The sequence below is a fragment of the Nycticebus coucang genome, chromosome 12, assembly GCF_027406575.1.
Source record: "Nycticebus coucang isolate mNycCou1 chromosome 12, mNycCou1.pri, whole genome shotgun sequence".
Taxonomy (NCBI): domain Eukaryota; kingdom Metazoa; phylum Chordata; class Mammalia; order Primates; family Lorisidae; genus Nycticebus; species Nycticebus coucang.
Window position 1 is genome coordinate 9781186 of NC_069791.1, and position 20025 is coordinate 9801210.

A 20025-nucleotide genomic window follows, 5' to 3' on the forward strand; every position below is an offset into this window, starting at 1 on the left:
TGCTGTGAGCTATGATGCCACAGCACTCTACCCAGGGCAACAGCTTGAGGCTCTGTCTCAAAAAAAAAAAAAAAAAGACTTCCTTTTCCTCCCTGGGGGCAGCATCCTAAGGTTTTTTTTTTTTTTTTGTGGCATCACAGCTCACAGCAACCTCCAACTTCTGGGCTCAAGCGATTCTCCTGCCTCCCCTTCCCAAGTAGCTGGGATTACAGGCACCCGCCACAATGCCCAGCTATTTTTTGGTTGCAGCCGTCATTGTTGTTTGGCGGGCCCAGGATGGATTCGAACCCGCCAGCTCAGGTGTATCTGGCTGGTGCTTTAGCCGCTTGAGCCACAGTGACTCTGTTTTTAGTATTAACTCTTCATCCATCTCACTCTTTCACTGGACTGTTAGAACAGATGGAGCACAGCTTCTGTAGCTTGTGTTCCAGAAAAACTCCTATAAGGAACAGAGTTCAAAGTGAGCAGATCCAAATGGTTACAAAATATTTCTTAGTTCGCTGCCTGTCAGATGAATCTGAAGCCTTCTGGATGTAGCTGAGTAGGCCCTGATAGCACTGAGACACTCAGAGCTTCCAGGCTTACCAGATAGGGATCCTTCTCTAGAATGTCCACAGTAGTGAGCAGACAAGTGGGCTGAGTAACAGACATCATGTCTACGAGTGGAACCAAGTCTCACTCACCTGAGACTCAATAGCACCCACTTCACACAGGCCCCTTGACTGTCCTCAGTGTTCTTGGTGGCTGCAACCTCAGTAGGTTTTGATCATTAATTAAACTGATGTGACTCATGAATTGAATAAAAGCTGTTGACAGAATAAACATCTTTTTTGTGTGTGTGTGTGTGGTTTTTTGGCCAGGGCTGGGTTTGAACCTGCCACCTCCGGCATATGGGACCGGCACCCTACTCCTTGAGCCACAGGCGCCGCCCCAGAATAAACATCTTAAGGAATAGATTGGCTTCCCTATTTTTAAGGACGAGAACCATGCTGGCTTGAATATAACGTTTAATGTAGGATACAGTGGATTGGCAGAGTTGTTGCAAAACTAGGTTCAGTTCTAGTCAGTGAGTTAACAGCCCAGGCACTTGGATAAAAAATTGGCCCTGCTGTCCTGAGTCCTCCAAGGCCCTCTGCACTTCACCTGCTAGGGGCTCTAAGACCGAATCTCATTATTTGGAGGCTTCAGTACAATTCAGATGTCCCCTGTTCCCAGAGTGAATTAAGAGGCTGGCCCCAGCTATCACAGCAGGTATAATTTTCAGGATAGGCTGAGGCAAGGGGGGACAGTACTGGACAGGGGGGCTCAGGCTGTTGTACAGATGCTACATGCAGTGGGCTCACAGCTTGAGGTTAGCCTAGACCTCACCACCCCCATGGTTATCCTCCCCGACTGCTCACCGTAGGAAAGGTGATCATGCACTTAAAGAAGACAGATCCTTCCAAAAGAGATATTTGGCATAATCTAATGCCACTGCTGGTGCTGCCAGTGGCCAGGCACAGATACAGAAGGCCCTGAGAAGTGGGAAGGGAGGACAATGTGCAGGCACAGCAGGAAGCAGCCAGCTCAGGGCCCTGCCCCAGGAGCCCAGAAGGATAAAGGCCGTGCAATAAAAGGGAACATGTGGTCCTTCTCTTTGGTCAGGCAAAGGCCCTGGTGTAGGCCTGGAAGGTGAAAGGGTTGAGGGGTGCAGGCTCTGCCCCCAGACCCCAGCTATAGGCTCATCACATTGAGCAGTAATAAGTGTGCAGCAAGGTAAGATGACACAGTGAAGCCAGGCCAGTAATCACTGGCTCCTAGGAGCTGCCCTTGTCCTTGTCATCCATCAGGTCATACCTGTGGAAACAGAGAGGGCTTAGGTAGAAAGATGACTCTGTCCTCTTCTTCTTCTTCTTTGTTTTTCTTTTTTGGCTGGGGCTGCATTTGAACCCGCTACATCCAGTATATGGGGCCGGCACCCTACTCCTTGAGCCACAGGGGCTGCCCTTTTTATTTTTGAGACACAGTCTCACTATGTCACCCTAGATAGAGTGCTGTAATGTCACAGCTCACAGCAACCTCCAACTCTTGGGCTTAAGCGAGTCTCTTGCCTCAGCCTCCCAAGTAGCTGGGACTACAGACACCCGCCACAATGCTCAGCTATTTTTTGTTGCAGTTGTCTTTGTTTAGCTGGCCTGGGCTGGGTTTGAACCTGCCACCCTTGGTGTATGTGGCTGGCGCCGTAACCACTGTGCTACGGGCACTGAGCCTCTGTGTAGGAGCCCTACCAAGGGCTCCTACACTTCATAGAATCTGTGGTTCTCATCCCAGACTGCATCCTTTTTCCTTTCCTGTGATTGCGATTTCTCCTACTTAAATATACAGACACACCGACCCTGACACTCACCACTGGGCTGCACCTTGGGAAAGGTCCATCTCGGCCAGGTCCAGCTGCACCTGTGTTGGTGGATGGCAGGGAACGAGATGTTATTTTGATATCTCTAATGACCATATCCCCTCATCACACACTCCTGATCCCAGCCACAGCAGAGGTGAGAGAGTTGCCTCTAAAGTACCACCTGGGGTGCTTCCTTCCTAACAGGGACTACAGCCTTGGTACCAACAGCTTCCAACTCTTACCCCTGCCCTCCTACCTTGCCCAGCAGCTCACGCTCTCTTGACATGAAGGAGGAGTTAGACTTGATGGAGACGTCCAGCTTTCGCCTAAGGGCCTCATCCAGGGGCAGATCCCACTCAAACCTGGGGGATAACTGGGTGTTAGGGGCCAGGGTCCTTCTGCAGCCTGCCATCTCTCCAGCTGCATGCCCACTGACTGACCGTTCATTGAATTCAGGACTCAGAGTCCTCTTCTTCTGTGACGTCTTCCTCTTGCTGCCTCGGTTCTTGTCTGGTAGTAGCAACAGTGACACATAGGGGTCTGGGGGATCTCGTCCATTTTGTCGAAGGGCCCTGCAACAGGAAGATATAAGTGAGAGATAAGGTAGCTCAAGGGAAGGGACAGAGGGAACATGGAAGACAGGAGGGATGAAGTCTCACCGGCAACTGTGAACAATGCTGACCAGCTTTCGTTCTTCACTATAGTACCATACTGTTAGTTTCACCTGGCCTAAAGGCCCAGCTGGAACCTCAAGGGGGCTGTGGAGAGATGACAACAGGCTTGGGAGAAGGCAGAGCCTAGTGCTCCTTTGACTCACACTGAATATTCTCGACTCTGCCTGATCTCTCTGTCCCAGCCCTTTACCTGTCACCGTGTGTTAGGCGCTGCCGGAGCTCTGGGGCTGAGGAGGTGATGGGAGGGAGTGTCCCCCAGACCTCTGGTTCTTCACTCAGAGATGAGGAGCTGTGGCTATAGCTGTGGCTATGAGCTTCCACTCCTGAGTGCTGGGACACCAGGATCTGGGGGCAAGAAAGCTGTGAGCTGGCAGAGTTCTCCCAGTGCCATAGCTCTCAGACACAGCCCTTTATTCCCATACCCCTACCTGTTCCCCAGTAGGAAAGGCCTTCCTGCCCTCCCTCTCAGCCTGTCCACCATCTCCTGGCACTTACTCCTAGCTGTGCTCTCAGTAGCACCTGCCCTTGACCATTGCTGAGTGTAAACCAGCGGTCCAAACAGAGCCGGTCAGCCGTGAGGAGCTCCGAGAGGGGCAGGGCTAACGAGCCCAGAGTACCGGTCCCTTCACCCCGAACCTGTGGGGGCAACAGGATTGTGACTGAGGCATGCATGTGGATAAATGAGTTAATCCTGTCATTCAGGGTCCAAATGCTTGGACTCTTGGGTGGTTTTGGTGAGAGGGTCCCCTTTGAGAAGGGCAAGGAAGCCATGGTAACAGTTGCTGGTCCCTCTTACCTTCCTTCCTTAACCAGGGTAGACTGCACTATCTTTATTTCCAAAACATTCAAAAACTATTACTATAATATCTGTACAAAGTACAAAACAGTAAAAATGAAATTAAACATAAATGTCTCCTGCTCATTCTTCCTCCATTGCCATATGCCAAATATAACTTTTAAACCCCTTCTGTTTTCTTTGTTCTAATGTTAATAAACATGCCTGTATCTCTTTCATGATTTGCCAACTTTAGATAGTAACTACCAATTCCCTGCTATGAAAGATGAATTTAGCTCATTTACACCCTTTTCTACCTCTTTAACAGTTATATTATTTTTAATCCCATTAGTTTCTATTTAATTCATGTAATTCTCTACTTTCTATCAACTTTAGAAGGAATTTCATTTTTTTTTTTTTTTTTGAGACAGAGTCTCACTATGTCGCCCTTGGTAGAGTGCTGTGGCATCACAGCTCACAGCAATCTCCCAACTTTTGGGCTTAAGCGATTCTCTTGTCTCAGCTTCCCAAGTAGCTGGGACTACAAGTGCCTGCCACAACACTTGGCTATTTTTTTGTTGCAGTTGTCATTATTGTTTAGCTGGCCTGGGCCGGGTTCAAACCTGCCAACTTTGGTGTATGTGGCTGGCATGGTAACCACTGTCCTACAGGCACCAAGCCTAGAAGGAATTTCTTTTTTCTTTTTAGACATGTGGTATGTTGCCGAGATCATTCTGCCTCAACTTCCTCAGTAGCTGGGACTACAGGCAGCTTAGACCTGACTTAGAAATGATTTTCTTTTCTTTTGAGACACCAAAGTCTGCAATGAGCTCACTCTGTCACCAAGCTAGAGTACAGTGGTGTCATCACAGCTTACTGTAGCCTCCAGACTCATGCTTCTGCCTTGGCCTCTCTGGAGTAGCTGGGAATACAGGCACCACCACGCCCAGCTAATTATTTTATTTTATTATTATCATTTGAAACAGTCTCATTTTGTTGCCCTGGATAGAGTGCTTGTGGTGTCATAGCTCATAGCAACCTCAAACTCTTGGGCTCAAGCAATCCTCTTGGCTCAGCCTCTTGAGTTTATGGGACTACAGGTGCCCACTGTAATATCTGGCTAATTTTTCTATTTTTAGTAGAAATGGGGTCTCACACTTTTTTATTTTTATTTTTTTTTTTGTAGAGACAGAGTCCCACTTTACCACCTTCGGTAGAGTGCCATGGCATCACACAGCTCACAGCAACCTCCAACTCCTGGGCTTACGCAATTCTCTTGCCTCAGCCTCCCGAGTAGCTGGGACTACAGGCGCCCGCCACAACACCCAGCTATTTTTTTGTTGCAGTTCGGCCAGGGCCGGGTTTGAACCCGCCACCCTCGGTATATGGGGCCGGCGCCTTACCCACTAAGCCACAGGTGCTGCCCCATCTCACTCTTTTTTTTTTCTTGAGACAGCATCTCAAACTGTTGCCCTGGGTAGAGTGCCGTGGTATCACAGCTCACAACAACCTCCAACTCTTGGGCTCATGCGATCCTCTTGCCTCAGTTTTTCTATTTTTTTTTTTTTTTTTAGAGACAGAGTTTTACTTTATCACCCTCGGTAGAGTACCATGGCATCACAGCTCACAGTAACCTCCAACTTCTGGGTTTAGGCGATTCTCTTGCCTCCCGAGTAGCTGGGACTACAGGCACCCTGCCACAATGCCTGGCTAGTTTTTTGTTGATTTGGCTGGGGCTGGGTTGGTTTTTCTATTTTTAGTAGAGATGGGGTCTCGCTTTTTGCTCAGGCTGGTCTTGAACCTGTAAGCTCAAGCAATCCACCTGCCTCGGCCTCCCAGAGTGCTGAGATCACAGGTGTGAACCATCATGCCCTGCTATTTCTTCTATTTTTTTTTTGTAGAGACAGAGCCTCATTATTACCCAGGCTGGTCTTGAACGCCTGGCCTCAAGTAGTCTTACCTTAGCCTCCATACTTGGCTTAGAAGCAATTTTTAGACTCTTCATTCTATAAGAAGAAATCACTCCTCTATTACTTTCTATCTATTCTCTCCGATAAGAGCACATGGTGCTCCAACAAAAGAAGGAAAAAACCACATAGGCAGGGCGGCGCCTGTGGCTCAGTGAGTAGGGCGCCGGCCCCATATGCCGAGGGTGGCGGGTTCAAACCCGGCCCCGGCCAAACTGCAACAACAACAACAAAAAAAATAGCCGGGCGTTGTGGCGGGCGCCTGTAGTCCCAGCTACTTGGGAGGCTGAGGCAAGAGAATCGCGTAAGCCCAAGAGTTAGAGGTTGCTGTGAGCCGTGTCACGCCACGGCACTCTACCCGAGGGCGGTACAGTGAGACTCTGTCTCTACAAAAAAAAAAAAAAAAAAAAAAAAAAAAAAAACCACATAGGCAATAGATGTACCTCTGGATGTCTCCCCATGGACGTTGCTCAAAGATCACAAATTCGAAAATTCCCTCTCTGCACTCCCTGTGTAGCACCCATACCACCCTATGCCAAAAGCCCTGGAGTTATCATCTAGGGCCAGGGGTCCTCAAAGTAAGGCCCGCGGGCCACATGAGACGGTGTGATTATATTTGTTCCCATTTTGTTTTTTTACTTCAAAACAGGATATGTGCAGTGTGGATAGGAATTTCTTCATAGTTTTTTTTTTTTTTAAACTACAGTCCGGCCCTCCAACGGTCTGAGGGACAGTGAACTGGCCCCCTGTTGAAAAAGTTTGAGGACGCCTGACTAGGCCATTTCTTGTTCCTCCTCTCCTCCATATCAGAACAGCCTCCAAATCCCATGAGCCCTTTGTCATTTCTTGTTTTGATTACTCTAATATTCACTTCAAAGATCTTCCTGCCTCCTGGCTGATCTTTCCTGTCTATTCTTTACCTTGACATCAGCGTGATCTTGCTAAAAGACAAACCTGGGTATATTACCCTTCCTGGCTGCCTCTCTAATCTGTAAGAAAATTGCCTTCTCTCCCCTCGGATCTTTTCTCATCTTAGAGATTTCCTGCCCTTCTTTTCTTGGGCCACGCCTGTCTACCCTAAGCTCAGGAGTCATCTAGAAATACCTTTCTTTGTATCTTTACTTTTTCTCCAGTTTGTTAGAACCCTCTTCTGTTCTCCACAATGATTTTTACCTCAGTTATTATTCTGGAAGTATTATCTAATGATTTTTCTCTCAAAACAGTGAGAGCTTCATAAATGTAAGAACGTGATCTTTTTTTTTTTTTTTATCTTGAATGCTCTATGTCTGGTTCAGTGCCTGGCCCAGAATCTGCTAAACATTTGAAGTATGAAGTTTACAGTACCTGCAACTCCAGGCTCTCAGTGTGCGGTTTCCTGATGAGAAAGAAGGCACTCTCATCCCAGACAGGGGCTGAAGTTTGGGAGATAGTCTGATGGAGACGAGGTGTTATCAGCAATTTATACTCTCTATTCCTCATATCCCTCTAACCCCCTCCCCACACACACATCTTGAAACCCTGGGATGGGGTCTCGCTATATCACTCAGGCTGATGTTGGACTCCTGGGCTCAAGTGATCCTCCTGCCTCAGCCTCACAAATAGCTGAGACTATAGGCATGAGCCACTGTGCCCAGCATTCCTCCCATTCTTAACCCTGAAGAATTTGCTAATACCTTGGTTTTCTGTTTGTTTGTTTAGGTTTTGCCTCCTCCCACTTTGCCTCCCATTTTGCCTCCTCCCATTTTGCTAATACCTTGGTTTTATGAGAAGTATCTCCCACAATGAGAGTAGCATAAGGACTGGGAGGCTTGGTGCCTTTTCGGAGCTGGAAAGATAATATTCATTCAGAATATGAAAGACAAATTAAATTCAGACCCAGTTAGGCAGTCCCCCCCATAAACACATAAATTATATTCACAGCCAGCAGCCATGTCTCCATTATTACTTGACAGCTACTACTTTCATGGCCTTAGACAATTCTATCCATTTCAGCACCACCCTCAGAAAGAGAGGGGCCATTTACTATTCCAAAGACCCCAGGGGCTGGTGGGGCATGGTGTCTCACGCCTATAATCCTAGCACTCTGAGAGGCTGAGGCGGATGGATTGCTTGAACTCACAAGTTTGTTCTTTCTTTGAGAGAGAGTCTCACGCTGTCGCCCTGGGTAGAGTGCCGTGGCATCATAGCTAACAGCAACCTCAGACTCCTGGGCTTCAGCAATTCTCATATTTACTAGCGTCCCACATAGCTGGGACTACAGGTGCCTGACACAAACCCTGCCTATTTTTTTTTGCAGTTGTCATTGTTGTTTTAGATGACCGGGCTGGGTTCGAACCTGCCAGCTTTGGTGTATGTGGCCGGCACCCTACCCACTGAGCTACAGGGCAGCCGAGCTCACAAGTTTGAGACCAGCCTGAGCAAAAGCAAGATCCCATCTCTACTAAAAACAAAAAAAGTGAGGCAGGAGGATCGCTTGAGACTCGGTGCTCATAGCAAAGTGGTTACGGCACCAGCCACATACACTGAGGCTGGTGGGTTTGAACCCAGCCCAGGCCAGCTAAGCAACAATGACAACTGCAACAAAAAATAGCTGGGCATTATGGTGGGTGCCTGTAGTCCCAGCTACTTGGGACGCTGAGGCAAGAGAATTGCTTAAGCCCAGGAGTTTGAGATTGCTATAAACGGTGACACCATGGCTCTCTACTGAGGGCGACATAGTGAGACTCTGTCTCAAAAAAAAAAAAAAAAGAGGATCACTTGAACCCTAAGAGTTGGAGGTTCTTGTGAGCTATGACACCACAGCACTCTACCCAGGGTGACAGCTTGAGACTCTGTCTCAAATAAAACCCCAAAACCAAAAAACAAAGACCCCAAAAGCATTCAAACCTGAGGGAGGTGAAAGAAGGGCCAGGTTATGGGGTGTGGGGGGAAGATCTTACTGGCAGGTCCTCCGCCCGCTCCAGATAGACGGATAGTAGGGCCGCTGCCAGCTCTGCGCTCTTCTGAGTCTGGATCAAACTGTTCACCTGCAGCACCTGTGGGAGGGCACATGGCAGGATAGGCAGCGGTAACTTACACCCTGGGGTCCGGCATGTGCCTTGGAAGCTGCGAGGACAGCTCACCCTGCCCCATCTGGGGTTCCTTCTTTACCTCCTCTAACTCAGCAGCAGTGGGACGAGGGGTCAGACGCTCCAGGCGCAAGTGCAAGCGGCCAGATGGGACATCTTCAAGGGTCAACCACTGTGAAAGTAGGCAGGTGAAGACATGGAGGATGTGAGAACAGAAGGTGAGAATGAGGCTTGGGAAAGATCAAGAAGGATTACTGATTCTTGGCTCAGCACCTATAGCTCAGCATCTAGGGCGCCAGCCACATACATCAGAGCTGGTGGGTTTGAATCCAGCCCGGGCCTGCCAAACAATAAAGACAACTACAACCAAAAAATAGCCAGGTTTTGTGGTGGGTGCCTGTAGTCCCAGCTACTTGCGAGGCTGAGGCAAGAGAACTGCTTAAGCCCAAGAGTTTGAGGTTGCTGTGAGCTACGAAGTCACAGCACTCTGCCCAGGGCAACATAGTAAGACTCTGTCTCAAAAAAAAAAAAAGATTACTGATTCTAATCTAATGCTTACCTCATCAAGGAAGCCACTGTTTAATACTGTGGTGAGACTCACTTTACACCTATAGAGGAGAAAGATTGAGACAAGAGGTAGTTGGTCAGAATTGAGTCTCCCTCTCTATTTCTCTCTCTCTGAGACCAGATTCTAAGGCCTACAGAGGTCCAGTCTGTCTGCCCACCTGGACTGCCCCCCTCACCTGCCCAGAAAATCATCTTTGTCCAAGTCCTTATCAAAGACTTCAACCTCCAGCTCTTGGCCTGGAATTGATGTGACAATCACCTAGTGGGAGAAAATAGTGCAGAAAAAAGGGGATTCTCTCCTTTTCCTCTTCAGATGACTGGACCCCCCCCCAACCAACTGAGCCCCAAAGTTTTCTGGACCACTCTTAGAGCTAGGAAGAATAATGGGCAGAACTGGGCGGAGTCCTTGCCACTCAATTCTGACCTCAAAAACCTCATTCCAGCGGGGATTAAGATCTTCCCGGACAACACGGCTCCGGAAGCTCCGTCCTGCCAGCTTTAGTTTGACGTAAGGGTCTGACTTGCCCTTCACCAATCCCCCTAAGAAACGGTCTTTGGCAATCAGGTCCTGGGCCTCTAATACATGGATCCGAAGCACATTCTGCAAGAGAGACAGATGGGGCACTAAGATGGCAAAGTGCGAGAGTCCTGCACCAGCTTGAAACAGGCTGCACACACTTAGGGTGGGCAAATAGCCTCGCTCTTTCCAGATAGAAACTCACCTCAATCCCAAAGTGGCTGTCAGGAGTGGTGTGACAGGGTCGAGGTGGGGCATCCACGCTGCTGCCCATTTGAGGGCTCTCAATGTCCAGGTTCCCAGCACCAGGCTCAGTGGGGAAGCATATTCCTGATGAATCCAAGTACAAGATCTGTGAAGGGGAGTGTGATTGTTGAATCAAAAAGTGCAACTAGTCACCAGCAGGCAAGGTGTTGTGGAGGTGAGGAGACAAGAGTCGGGACTCTGACCAGGTTCCTGCCTGGCTGGGCTCACTTCTAGAAGTTTCTCTCCACACTCTCCCCAACTCACACACCATTCCTCCCGACAGTTAGATCAACACTTTTTGTGCGCCTGCTGAGCGCTTCTACATAGACTAGCCCATTTAATCTTAGAAGGCTCCCTGCTTCCTTAACTCTTGATACCAAGGAATCTGCAGGCCCTCACCCGGCAGCACTTCCTCCATTTCCTACCCTCATGACCAGTTTCATGTAGAGCCTAGAGTTAGGGCCAGAGCTGCTCAGCTGGAACCACTGGTCCAGGGTGAGTTCAGGGGCCGTCAGCAGACGCACCAGAGGCAGGGTCAGTGCCCCTAATGTCAGGGCCCTGGAGTCATCCTTCACCTATAGGCACAAGAGGAAGGAACACAGTGAGGGGATTAGAGAAATAGGAGGCACACTGGGGAAATCTAACATGGCTCCAACTTCATTCCTCTCTGTACCAATCCCAAACCCTTTGCTTCACTCAGAGCCATCTTTTCAATCTTCTGCCCACTCCTTAGTCCCTTCCAGCTTTGCTCATTCTGTTCCTACTACTTGGGAAATTCTCATTTTCCTCCTTTGGCCTATTTAATTCCTATTCATCCTTCAAAGCCCAACTAAAATCTTAACATGCGGCTTGGCGCCTGTAGCTCAGCAGCCAGGGTGCCAACCACATACACTGGAGCTGGCGGGTTCGAACCGGCCTTGGCCTGCTAAACAATGAAAACTACAACCCAAAAATAGGTGGGCATTTTGGCAGGCACCTGTAGTCCTAGCTACTTGGGAGCTGAGGTGAAAGAATCGCTTAAGCCCAAAAGTATGAGGTTGCTGTGAGCTGTGATGTCACAGCACTCTACCAAGGGTGACATAGTGAGACTGTCTTAAAAAAAAAACAACAAAAAACACGTAACTTGCTTTATAAAATCTCTCTAGCTGCTGCATCCTCTGTACCTTCCTCTGGCCATCCTACCATGGGTATTTTACTCCTACTAGTTCATTTGTAATTATTTGTGGATGATTTTATCTATGTGTATATTGTCAATGAAACTAGCCAGTAAGTTCTTTGAAGGCAGATAACGTTTCATGCTTTTGAAATGTTTTTGTTTTTGTTTGTTTTTTTTTTTGAGACAGAGCCTCAAGCTGCCGCCCTGGGTAGAGTGCTGTGGCATCACAGCTCACAGCAACCTCCAACTCCTGGGCTCAAGAGAGTCTCCTGCCTCCACCTCCCAAGTAGCTGGGACTATAGGCGCCAGCCACAATGCTCGGCTATTTTTTGGTTGTAGCCATCATTGTTTGGCGGGCCCAGGCTGGATTTGAACCCGCCAGCTCAGGTGTAGCTGGCACCTTAGCTGCTTGAGCCACAGGCACCAAGCCAATGTTTTTTTTTTTTTTCATTTTTTTTGAGACAGTCCCAAGCTGTCACTCTGGGTAGAGTGCCGTGGTGTCAAAGCTCACAGCAACCTCAAACTCTTGGGCTCAAGCAATTCCCTTGCCTCAGCCTCCTGAGTAGCTTGGATAACAGGCACTCACTACAATGCCCAGCTTTTTTCCAGATGAGGTCTCCCTCTAACTCAAACTGGTTTGGAACCCGTGAGCTCAGGCAATCCACCCGCCTTGGCCTCCTAAGTGCTAGGATTACCTTCGGCATATGGGGCCAGCAGCCTACTCCTTTGAGCCACAGGCACCAGTTTTTTTTTTAGAGACAGAGTCTCACTTTGTCACCCTCAGTAGAGTGTTATGGCTTCACAGCTCACAGCAACCTCCAACTCCTGGACTTAGGCAATTCTCTTGTCTCAGCCTCCCAAGTAGCTGGGACTACAGGTGCCCACCACAACACCAGGCTATTTTTTTGTTGCAGTTTGGCTGGGACCGGGTTTGAACCTGCCACCCTTGGTATATGGGGCTGGTGCCCTATTCACTGAGCCACAGGCGCCCCCTAAGTGTTAATAATTTTGAGGTATAATTTACATACCATAAAATCATTCATTTTAAGTAGATAATTCCCAGTTATATAATTAGAGATAGGTGGAGAACAGTGGGGAGATACTGGGGAAGGTGCGGAGTTCAGGTTGAAGAATTAAAAATAGAGATCAAAGGGAGAAAGAAGAAATGGTACACATCTGGGAAGACAGAATGAAGTGTTCAGGAGGGAGGAATAAGTGATTATCTCACTTGTATATCAAGTTCCTGGCTGCGAGGGTCTTGCAGGAAGAACCGGAAAGCTTCCTCCCACACTGGACAGTTGGTGCTGTAGACAGTCTGGCGATGGGAGGATGGGATTGAGGGCATATACAACAGCACCATTCTCCTTCCTCCAAAACCCCCTTGCATTTACAGGCATTCTAAAGGGGAGACTTTATTCCAAGGATAGTCCTCTGCCTGTGCGACATAACACCTCCCCCAGGGATATCTGTCTTGGCCCTCACCTTGCTCTCCTGAGTCACATCCTGAATTGACAGTTGTATCATTGGGTTGGGTTCCTTATTTCCCTTCTTCAGCTGCAAGGGATATAAAATTCAAAGGTTACTATCTTGAGGGATTTTATTTTTGTTTTAGTAAAGGAAGGCAGGAATCTCATCAGAATCTTTTCCCTGAGGTGGATTTGATCTCCTCCTTGGAACCCCTGGTACTACATGTTGCTGCTTCTGGAGGGAAGCCGGCTGGGGGTATTTGCATCCTTAGCAAGAAAGGGTATGGGAATGCTACATCCAGGCCTCTCTACTCATCGGCCAAACTCACAGGAAGATCCTGGGCCCGATCCACGTATATAACTAAGATGGCAGCTGATGGTGGCTCTGGTCGAGAAGAGACTCCCCGGTTCCACTGTAGAACCTAGGGTGGGTAGTAGCAGGAAGACCTTGGTCCCCCAGCCTGTTATACTTCCAGCTACCTACTTCTCCCCTGCCAGCTTCCTCATTCCTCTGTGGCTTACCTGCTCAAGTTTTTCTGCATCTGGCAAAAGTGACAGCCATTCTAGCCTCAAGTGAACTTGGCCTTGCCCGCCTTGTAGAGGGAACCACTAAAAGGAGAGGTAGAAGGAAGTGACACGTACTAGAAATCAGATACCTCCCAACAAATGCAGGAACTATTATCTGCCCAGAGGGTAAGATTGCCTCCTCTGTCCTCTTCTCCCAACTTACATCATCCAGCACTCCAGCCTGTAATACCTTCCCTACATCCAGCTTCACTCTGAAGGGAGAGGTGGGGAGAAAGTGAGAGCAGTATTGTAATTAGTAGCATGTCAGCAGCCTTCCACTCACCCACCCAGAAATGACTGGCAGATCTCAGATTCTCTTTTCCTTACACTCAACAGATACTTAGTGTATAAGCGCATGCATGGTAGAGGTGGGAGGTTAGGAAGGAAAATGATACATGATTCCCAGGCCCAAAAAACAACTGCAATTACCTGCAAGATCTCAGTAACATAGGGCTATAGAATCCCAACATAGGTAGTCTCACCTGCCCAGAAAGTCATCTTTATCTGGATCCTTGTCGAACACCTCCACTTCAATCTCCTGCCCTGGGACCTCGTGTACCATCACCTGGAGAACACAGAGGGATAAGAGTCTCGTGGATTGCAGCTGTGAGGATCAGCCAATCAACATCTTCTCTCACAACCATCTGGGCCTCCCGTCTCATACAGCCAGGCTCTCCCACCTCATAAGTCTCTCCCCACTGGGGGTTGAGTTCCTCATCGATGACACGACTGCAGAATGTCTGGGTGCCCAAACGCACAAGTGCATAGGGGTCTGACTTGCCCTCAATCAGGCCCTTCACATATTTGTCCTTGGAACTCAGGCCTCGAGCAGCGAGCAGGTGAATCCGAATAATGCCCTGGGGAAAGGAATCAAGATGGTGAGGAACTAAGGATGCACTACAAGGTTCCTGATAAAGGGATCCATGCAATGGAGGAGAGGCCATACCCTGGGCAGAGGGGAACGCAACTGAGCCACATCTTGAAGGTTAGGCACAAGGGGCACCAATAATCGGTTGGGTAACACGAGGAAGGCAGCAATGGAGTCCATGATCATGGTGTCAGAGAGTGAGCTGAATGAGGGAATAGAAAAGGAGTGGGTATGGCCCCAACTTCCAATCCCCCCAAAATCCACTATGCTTTACACAGCCAAGAGAAACCTAAAGCTTAAAGAGTCCTTTTCTTTCTTTCTTCTTTTTGAGGCCCTCATCTCTGTTTTTAGAGATGAGGTCTCCATCTGGCTCAGGCCGGTCTCGAACTTGTGAGCTCAGGCAATCCACCTGCCTCAGCCTCCCAGAGTGCTAGGATTACAGGCATGAGCCACCTTGCCTGGCCTTAAGAAGCCCTTTCTTGAAAATCCTTTTTTTTCTTTTTTTGAGACGTAGTCTCATTATGGTGCCCTTGGTAAAGTGCTGTGGCATCATAGCTCACAGTAACCTCCAACTCTTGGTATGAAGTGATTATTGCCTCAGCCTCCCAAGTAGCTGGGACTACAGGTGCCTGCCACAAAGACCAGCTATTGAAAATTATTTTGTGGGTGGTGCCTATGGCTCAGTCGGTAAGGTGCCAGCCCCATATACCGAGGGTGGCGGGTTCAAACCCGGCCCCGGCCAAACTGCAACCAAAAATAGTCCCAGCTACTCGGGAGGCTGAGGCAAGAGAATTGCTTAAGCCCAGGAGTTGGAGGTTGCTGTGAGCTGTGTGAGGCCACAGCACTCTACCCAAGGGTGATAAAGTGAGACTTTGTCTCTACAAAAAAAAAAGAAAGAAAATTCTTTTGTTACTCTTCTCCCCTAACTCCCTACCTATTCCTCACCCTTTGTCATTACCATTCACAGCTTTCATTCTCTACCAAAAATGCATGCTCTTCCTGCAGAAGAAAAATCACAGTATGAAACTTTTCAGGGATACTTGTCTTATCTTCCCAAATATAGTCAAAGTTCCTGGAGGGTACAGGCTACATCTTTTACAGCTTTGTGTCCTTTAACCCCCTAAACCCTGGCTAGATCACTTAGCAGGTACTTAGTAAGTCCTTGATACCTAAGTCCTGGGATATCCAGCAGGTTAGTCATCCCTGTCCAGTTGATGTCCAGGGTCTGAAAAGAAAGAGCAGAAGGGTCGGGACAGATTTTGTGGGGCCTAATCGTACCCATCCCAGTTGACAACCAGACCCCCTCAGCTTTCTTTCTTTCTTTCTGTTTGGAGACAGAGTCTCACTCTGTGCCATAGCATCCTAGCTCATAGCAACCTCAAACTCTTGGGCTCCAGTGATCCTCTTGCTCCAAGCCTCCCAAGTAGCTGGGACTACAGGCACCTGACATGATGGCCAGCTAATTTTTTTTTTTTTTTTTCCGGCCGGGGCTGGGTTTGAACCCGCCACCTTCGGCATATGGGACTGGCGCTCTACCCCTCTGAGCCACAGGCGCCGCCCAGCCAGCTAATTTTTTATTTTTAGTAGAGATGGGGGTCTCACTCTTGCTCAGGCTGGTCTTGAACTCCTGAGCTCAAGGGATCCACCCACCTCGGCCTCCCAGAGTGCTAGGATAACAGGTATGAGCCACCGTGCCCATCCACCAATTCACTTCTTATTCTCCATAGCTGGCTACCTTCATCCTCCCAATCCTGTTTCCCTTACTTCTCCATTCCCCCTCATTGTTTTTCCTTACCGGACGACGGATAAAAAACATCGACACAGCCCCCACAATAGGAAGGTCCCCAAGAAGTGGCTCAAGAATCACCCGTAAGACACCGTGTAGCTGCGGCAAGAAAAGAAGATCATAGCTCTTTTTTTTTTTTTGGCAAGGGCCGGGTCTGAACCCACCACCTCCAGTATATGGGACCAGCACCCTACTCCTTGAGCCACAGGCGCTGCCCTAGAAGATCATAGCTTTTCCCCAGAATAAGCCCTCTGACCTCCCAGCCTTCCCTACCCTTGGTTTTTCCAACCTCCCACATCCCTATATCCCATGTGGGCACCTGACATCTGCCCCACCTGCATGCCCTTGACTCCAGCTTTACAGAAATATTTCTTCACTTCCACATCAATTTGCACATCACCTACGTAGCTGGGGTTGAAGAGAGAATAAAGAGGGTTAGTACTCATCTGACATGGGCGTTGGGGGAAGTGAAGTAGCCAGAAGTGACCAGGACACACTGGAGGGGAGGCAGGAAGAGTGGTGAGTAGTACTACCTGATGTTCAAGTCCAGCAGGATCTGCTCTTTTCGCTGACCAGGGTGAACCTTGACTCCTATGATGCGCAAAGGCTGGGGAGAGATGAATTCTTGACATGGGAGGAAGAGGAGGAAGACTTCATACGCTCTGGGCCACCCATGCTCTTTATCCCATTCACCCCCTTTCATTACTTTCTTTCCTATACACGTACCTTTTCACCCAGTTCCACTCGTGTAAATGTAAATGTCTGAAGATGGGGGTTAGATCCCCGAACAGCAGGGGCCACAGTTTCTGCCAGAAGCTTCTCCATATACTGACCCAGGAAGGGCCAGACCTGGGCCACAATCTGGGAGGAAAGGGAGGTGGTCACAGGCCTGATCTTGCTTCTAATGGCAAGTTCCTTCAGAATCTTCCCCTCAAGAGAGCACCAGGGGACTAGGCTGGGGGTAGAGCTGAGGGCCCACCGAGAAGAACGAGTCCCCATTCTCCCATCATGAAGAATAATAATCAGGAAAATCAGTCCTCACCTTATTTAGCCATTCAGCCTTTTCCACATCTGGGAAGCTGACCTGTAGGTGAGAAAGGCAGAGATAGCGATGAACACACCCTCTGCCTGTGGTTCTTGCCAAGATGTGGGTGGGATGCTCGTAGAGGAGAAGGAGTGTGTGTTGCAAGGACTCCTTACACTGGGGAGGGGCGTGGGGTGGGACGCAGGGGCTGGGATGTGCAAAGGTTTCATTCTTCACAGAGTTTGAGGCTGAGGTCTATTAAGAGGAGCTGGCTGGACACAGTGGCTCACTCCTGTAGTACTAGCACTCTAGGTGGCCAAGGCAGGTGGATCCCTTGAGCTCAGGAGTTCGAGACCACCCTGAGCAAGAGTTAGGCCCCCATTTCTAGTAAAAAAACAAACAAAAAACAAACCACTGGCATCGTGCCTGTGGCTCAAGAGGCTAAGGCGCCAGCCACATACACCTGAGCTGGTGGGTTCAAATCTAGCCTGGCCTCCCAAACAACAATGATGGCTGCAACCAAAAAATAGCCAGGTGTTGTGGCAGGCACCTGTAGTCCCAGCTACTTGGGAGGCAGAGGCAAAAGACATGCTTGAGCCCAAGAGTTGGAGGTTGCTGTGAGCTGTGATGCCTCGGCACTACCCAGGGTGACAGTTTGAGGTTCAGTCTCCAAAAAAAAAAAACTAGCTGGGTTGGCGGCGCCTGTGGCTCAAGGAGTAGGGCGCCAGTCCCATATGCCGGAGGTGGTGGGTTCAAACCCAGCCCTGGCCAAAAAAAAAAAAAAAAAAACTAGCTGGGCATCATGTCAGGCGCCTGCAGTTCCAGATACTTGGGAGGCTGGGGCAAGAGGATCACTTGAGCCCAAGTGTTTGAGGTTGCTGTGAGAGATGACGCCACAGCACTGTAGCCAGCTACAGAGCCAGACACTGTCTCAAAAAAAAAGAAAAGAAAAGGCCAGAGATGGGTGTAGGCCACATAAAGTTGATTTGTGGCTAGCTCTGGGCTATGAAATGACAGCTGCTGGGGAGAGAAGGAAGGAGGAGGAGGTCACATTCTTTCTGGAAAGGGAGGTACAGTCAAATAAGGAGTTCGAGGGAATAAGGGATTTAAGACGCTCTTCCCTTCTCTCCTCACTCTGGGGCTTGCATCGCAAAAAGGTGAAGTGGGAAGCAAATCCCTGAGTCAGGGAGCGACCAGAGAGCTAATGAGGTTCTGACTTTGTGCTTGTTCTTTCTGTCTTTAAAGTTAAAAGACTGACACCTGCGCTCGGCACTGCGGGGCAGGAAGATTAGCTTCCATGTGAGGCGCAGCCGCCTGGGTTACAGATCCCCTAGGACCATTTCTTTCTCCTTTCTCCTCCCAGCCCAGGGCCTGGAAGCATGGCTGTGTCTGCTTCGTGTCAATTTAGATTCCCCTCTTCTGGCATTCTCCCCTTCGACTGGCACCTCCACTGGGAGGGGCCGGGTGAGGGACTCTGCTGCGGCACTGGAGTCGCGCCGGGTGAAGAAGGGTCTAGTCGCAGCGGAGCAAACACAGCCCACAGTCCGGAAAAGGGTGTGGCCGCCGGCGGGGCACTGCAGCAGCCGCCTCCGCGGTGCCGCAGCCCGGCCGCCGGGGCTGGAAAGCCACTGCCGGAGGGTCAGCCCGTGTGTCGAGGCTCAGCTGGGAAGTGCTCCTGGGGCTGGATCTCACGGGGAAAAGGAAGAATCTTATGGCCTTAAGTGGGTAAAAAGTCTTGAGAACAGGAGAGGCGGGGGAACCCTTTGAGCAGTAACGGGGACCTGGATGCCCAGAAGCAGCGACAGGGCGAATAGCACCAGAAGCCAAGAGAGGCATAAGATGGGTTGGCTAGGGGGGAAAGCCCAGCTGAGACGAGATCCCCAGATGTTCCCAGTGCTATAGACCAAGAGTAGAGGAAGTCCTGGTTCTGTGCAAGGACCCATCTTGTGGAGAGGGTAGGTGGGGACAGTGGCGCGTCCCAGCAGGCAGGAGGCTAAGGGGGAGGAGAAATTCTGGGGCTCGATGTCCCAAATTGGGGAGCTGACTCTAGGGAAGGAAATACTCCAGACTGCGGAGTTGGGAGGGGGGCTATGCTGCACCGAGGGCGGTTGCTCACCCAGGCTGGTAGCTCTCGATGGCTCATATAGAGAGTTTTCGCCGTGAGTCGCTCCTCGTCGTCCAGTAGCTGCCTCGCTACTCGAAGGCTCCGTTCTTTCTCGTCGCGGACCCGGCGCCAGCCCAGGTAGAGGGCGAGGCCGACGAGTACGAAACCCACGCTGAGTCCCACTGCCCCGGCCAGGTACACCGGTATCAGCACCAGCAACCGCCGCCCGAAAGAAGTCAGCACAGCCAGGGCCTCGCCCGCCGCTCCCGGGCCGACACGTTGGCCCCCAGAACCCAGGTCGGGCTTCATGTGAGCAGCCGGGGGCTGGTCAGGGGGATCGGAGGGGGCAGAGGGCTGGTCCATAGAGCTGAGGCTGGAGCCCTCTCCCGGGGAGCGCTCCATTGTGCCACCGCTGAGAGAACCCGCCTGACCCAGGGACAAGGAGTGAACTGCCTGGTCTAGCGGGCAGCTCCCCTCCGCAAACGGTGATCCCCGCGATGGGGGAGGGGACTTCAAGTCACGCCCATCCTTTCTGAGGGCTTGGGTTGGCTCGCGCCGCGTAGATAGAGGTGGAGTTAAAAGACTGAAACTCCTCCTGTCTTCCGCGGAGAAGGGAGCCGCGTTCGGAGAGGCACGGCCTCACTGATTGGACCAGAGTGCCAAGGTGAGGGTCTGGGATGGCGGGAAAAGGACGAAAGGATCTCAGGGGTGGCATTTGATTTGGTAATAAGGAGAAGAAGGCGTGGTGTACTATTTAAAGAGAAGAGGGCGGATCTAGAGCTCCCCCACGTGGGATTCCAGTGCCTGCGGTATGACGTCATGCGGAGCCGCACAGTCAATTACTTGGTTTTGGAGAAAGCCCA

General features: G+C 50.0%; 1 protein-coding gene across 1 annotated transcript; it reads right to left on the reverse strand.

Annotated features, from left to right (window-relative positions):
• Positions 1 to 989: 989 nt before the first annotated feature.
• Positions 990 to 19770, reverse strand: ESYT1 (extended synaptotagmin 1). The gene is made up of 31 exons (XM_053555956.1): positions 19175 to 19770; positions 17077 to 17118; positions 16761 to 16895; positions 16568 to 16641; positions 16370 to 16442; positions 16044 to 16133; positions 15418 to 15473; positions 14327 to 14450; positions 14061 to 14237; positions 13863 to 13945; positions 13544 to 13592; positions 13336 to 13422; positions 13143 to 13235; positions 12830 to 12901; positions 12576 to 12662; positions 10617 to 10766; positions 10151 to 10297; positions 9853 to 10029; positions 9605 to 9687; positions 9421 to 9469; positions 8944 to 9033; positions 8733 to 8828; positions 7547 to 7618; positions 7138 to 7224; positions 3547 to 3687; positions 3242 to 3396; positions 3037 to 3135; positions 2818 to 2949; positions 2634 to 2739; positions 2387 to 2436; positions 990 to 1836 (listed from the first exon to the last, which is right to left on the reverse strand). Exons 1-31 carry the CDS (start codon positions 19562 to 19564, stop codon positions 1797 to 1799), a joined length of 3306 nt encoding a protein of 1101 aa, XP_053411931.1. The 5' UTR covers positions 19565 to 19770; the 3' UTR covers positions 990 to 1796.
• Between the last annotated feature and the right edge of the window lie 255 nt (positions 19771 to 20025).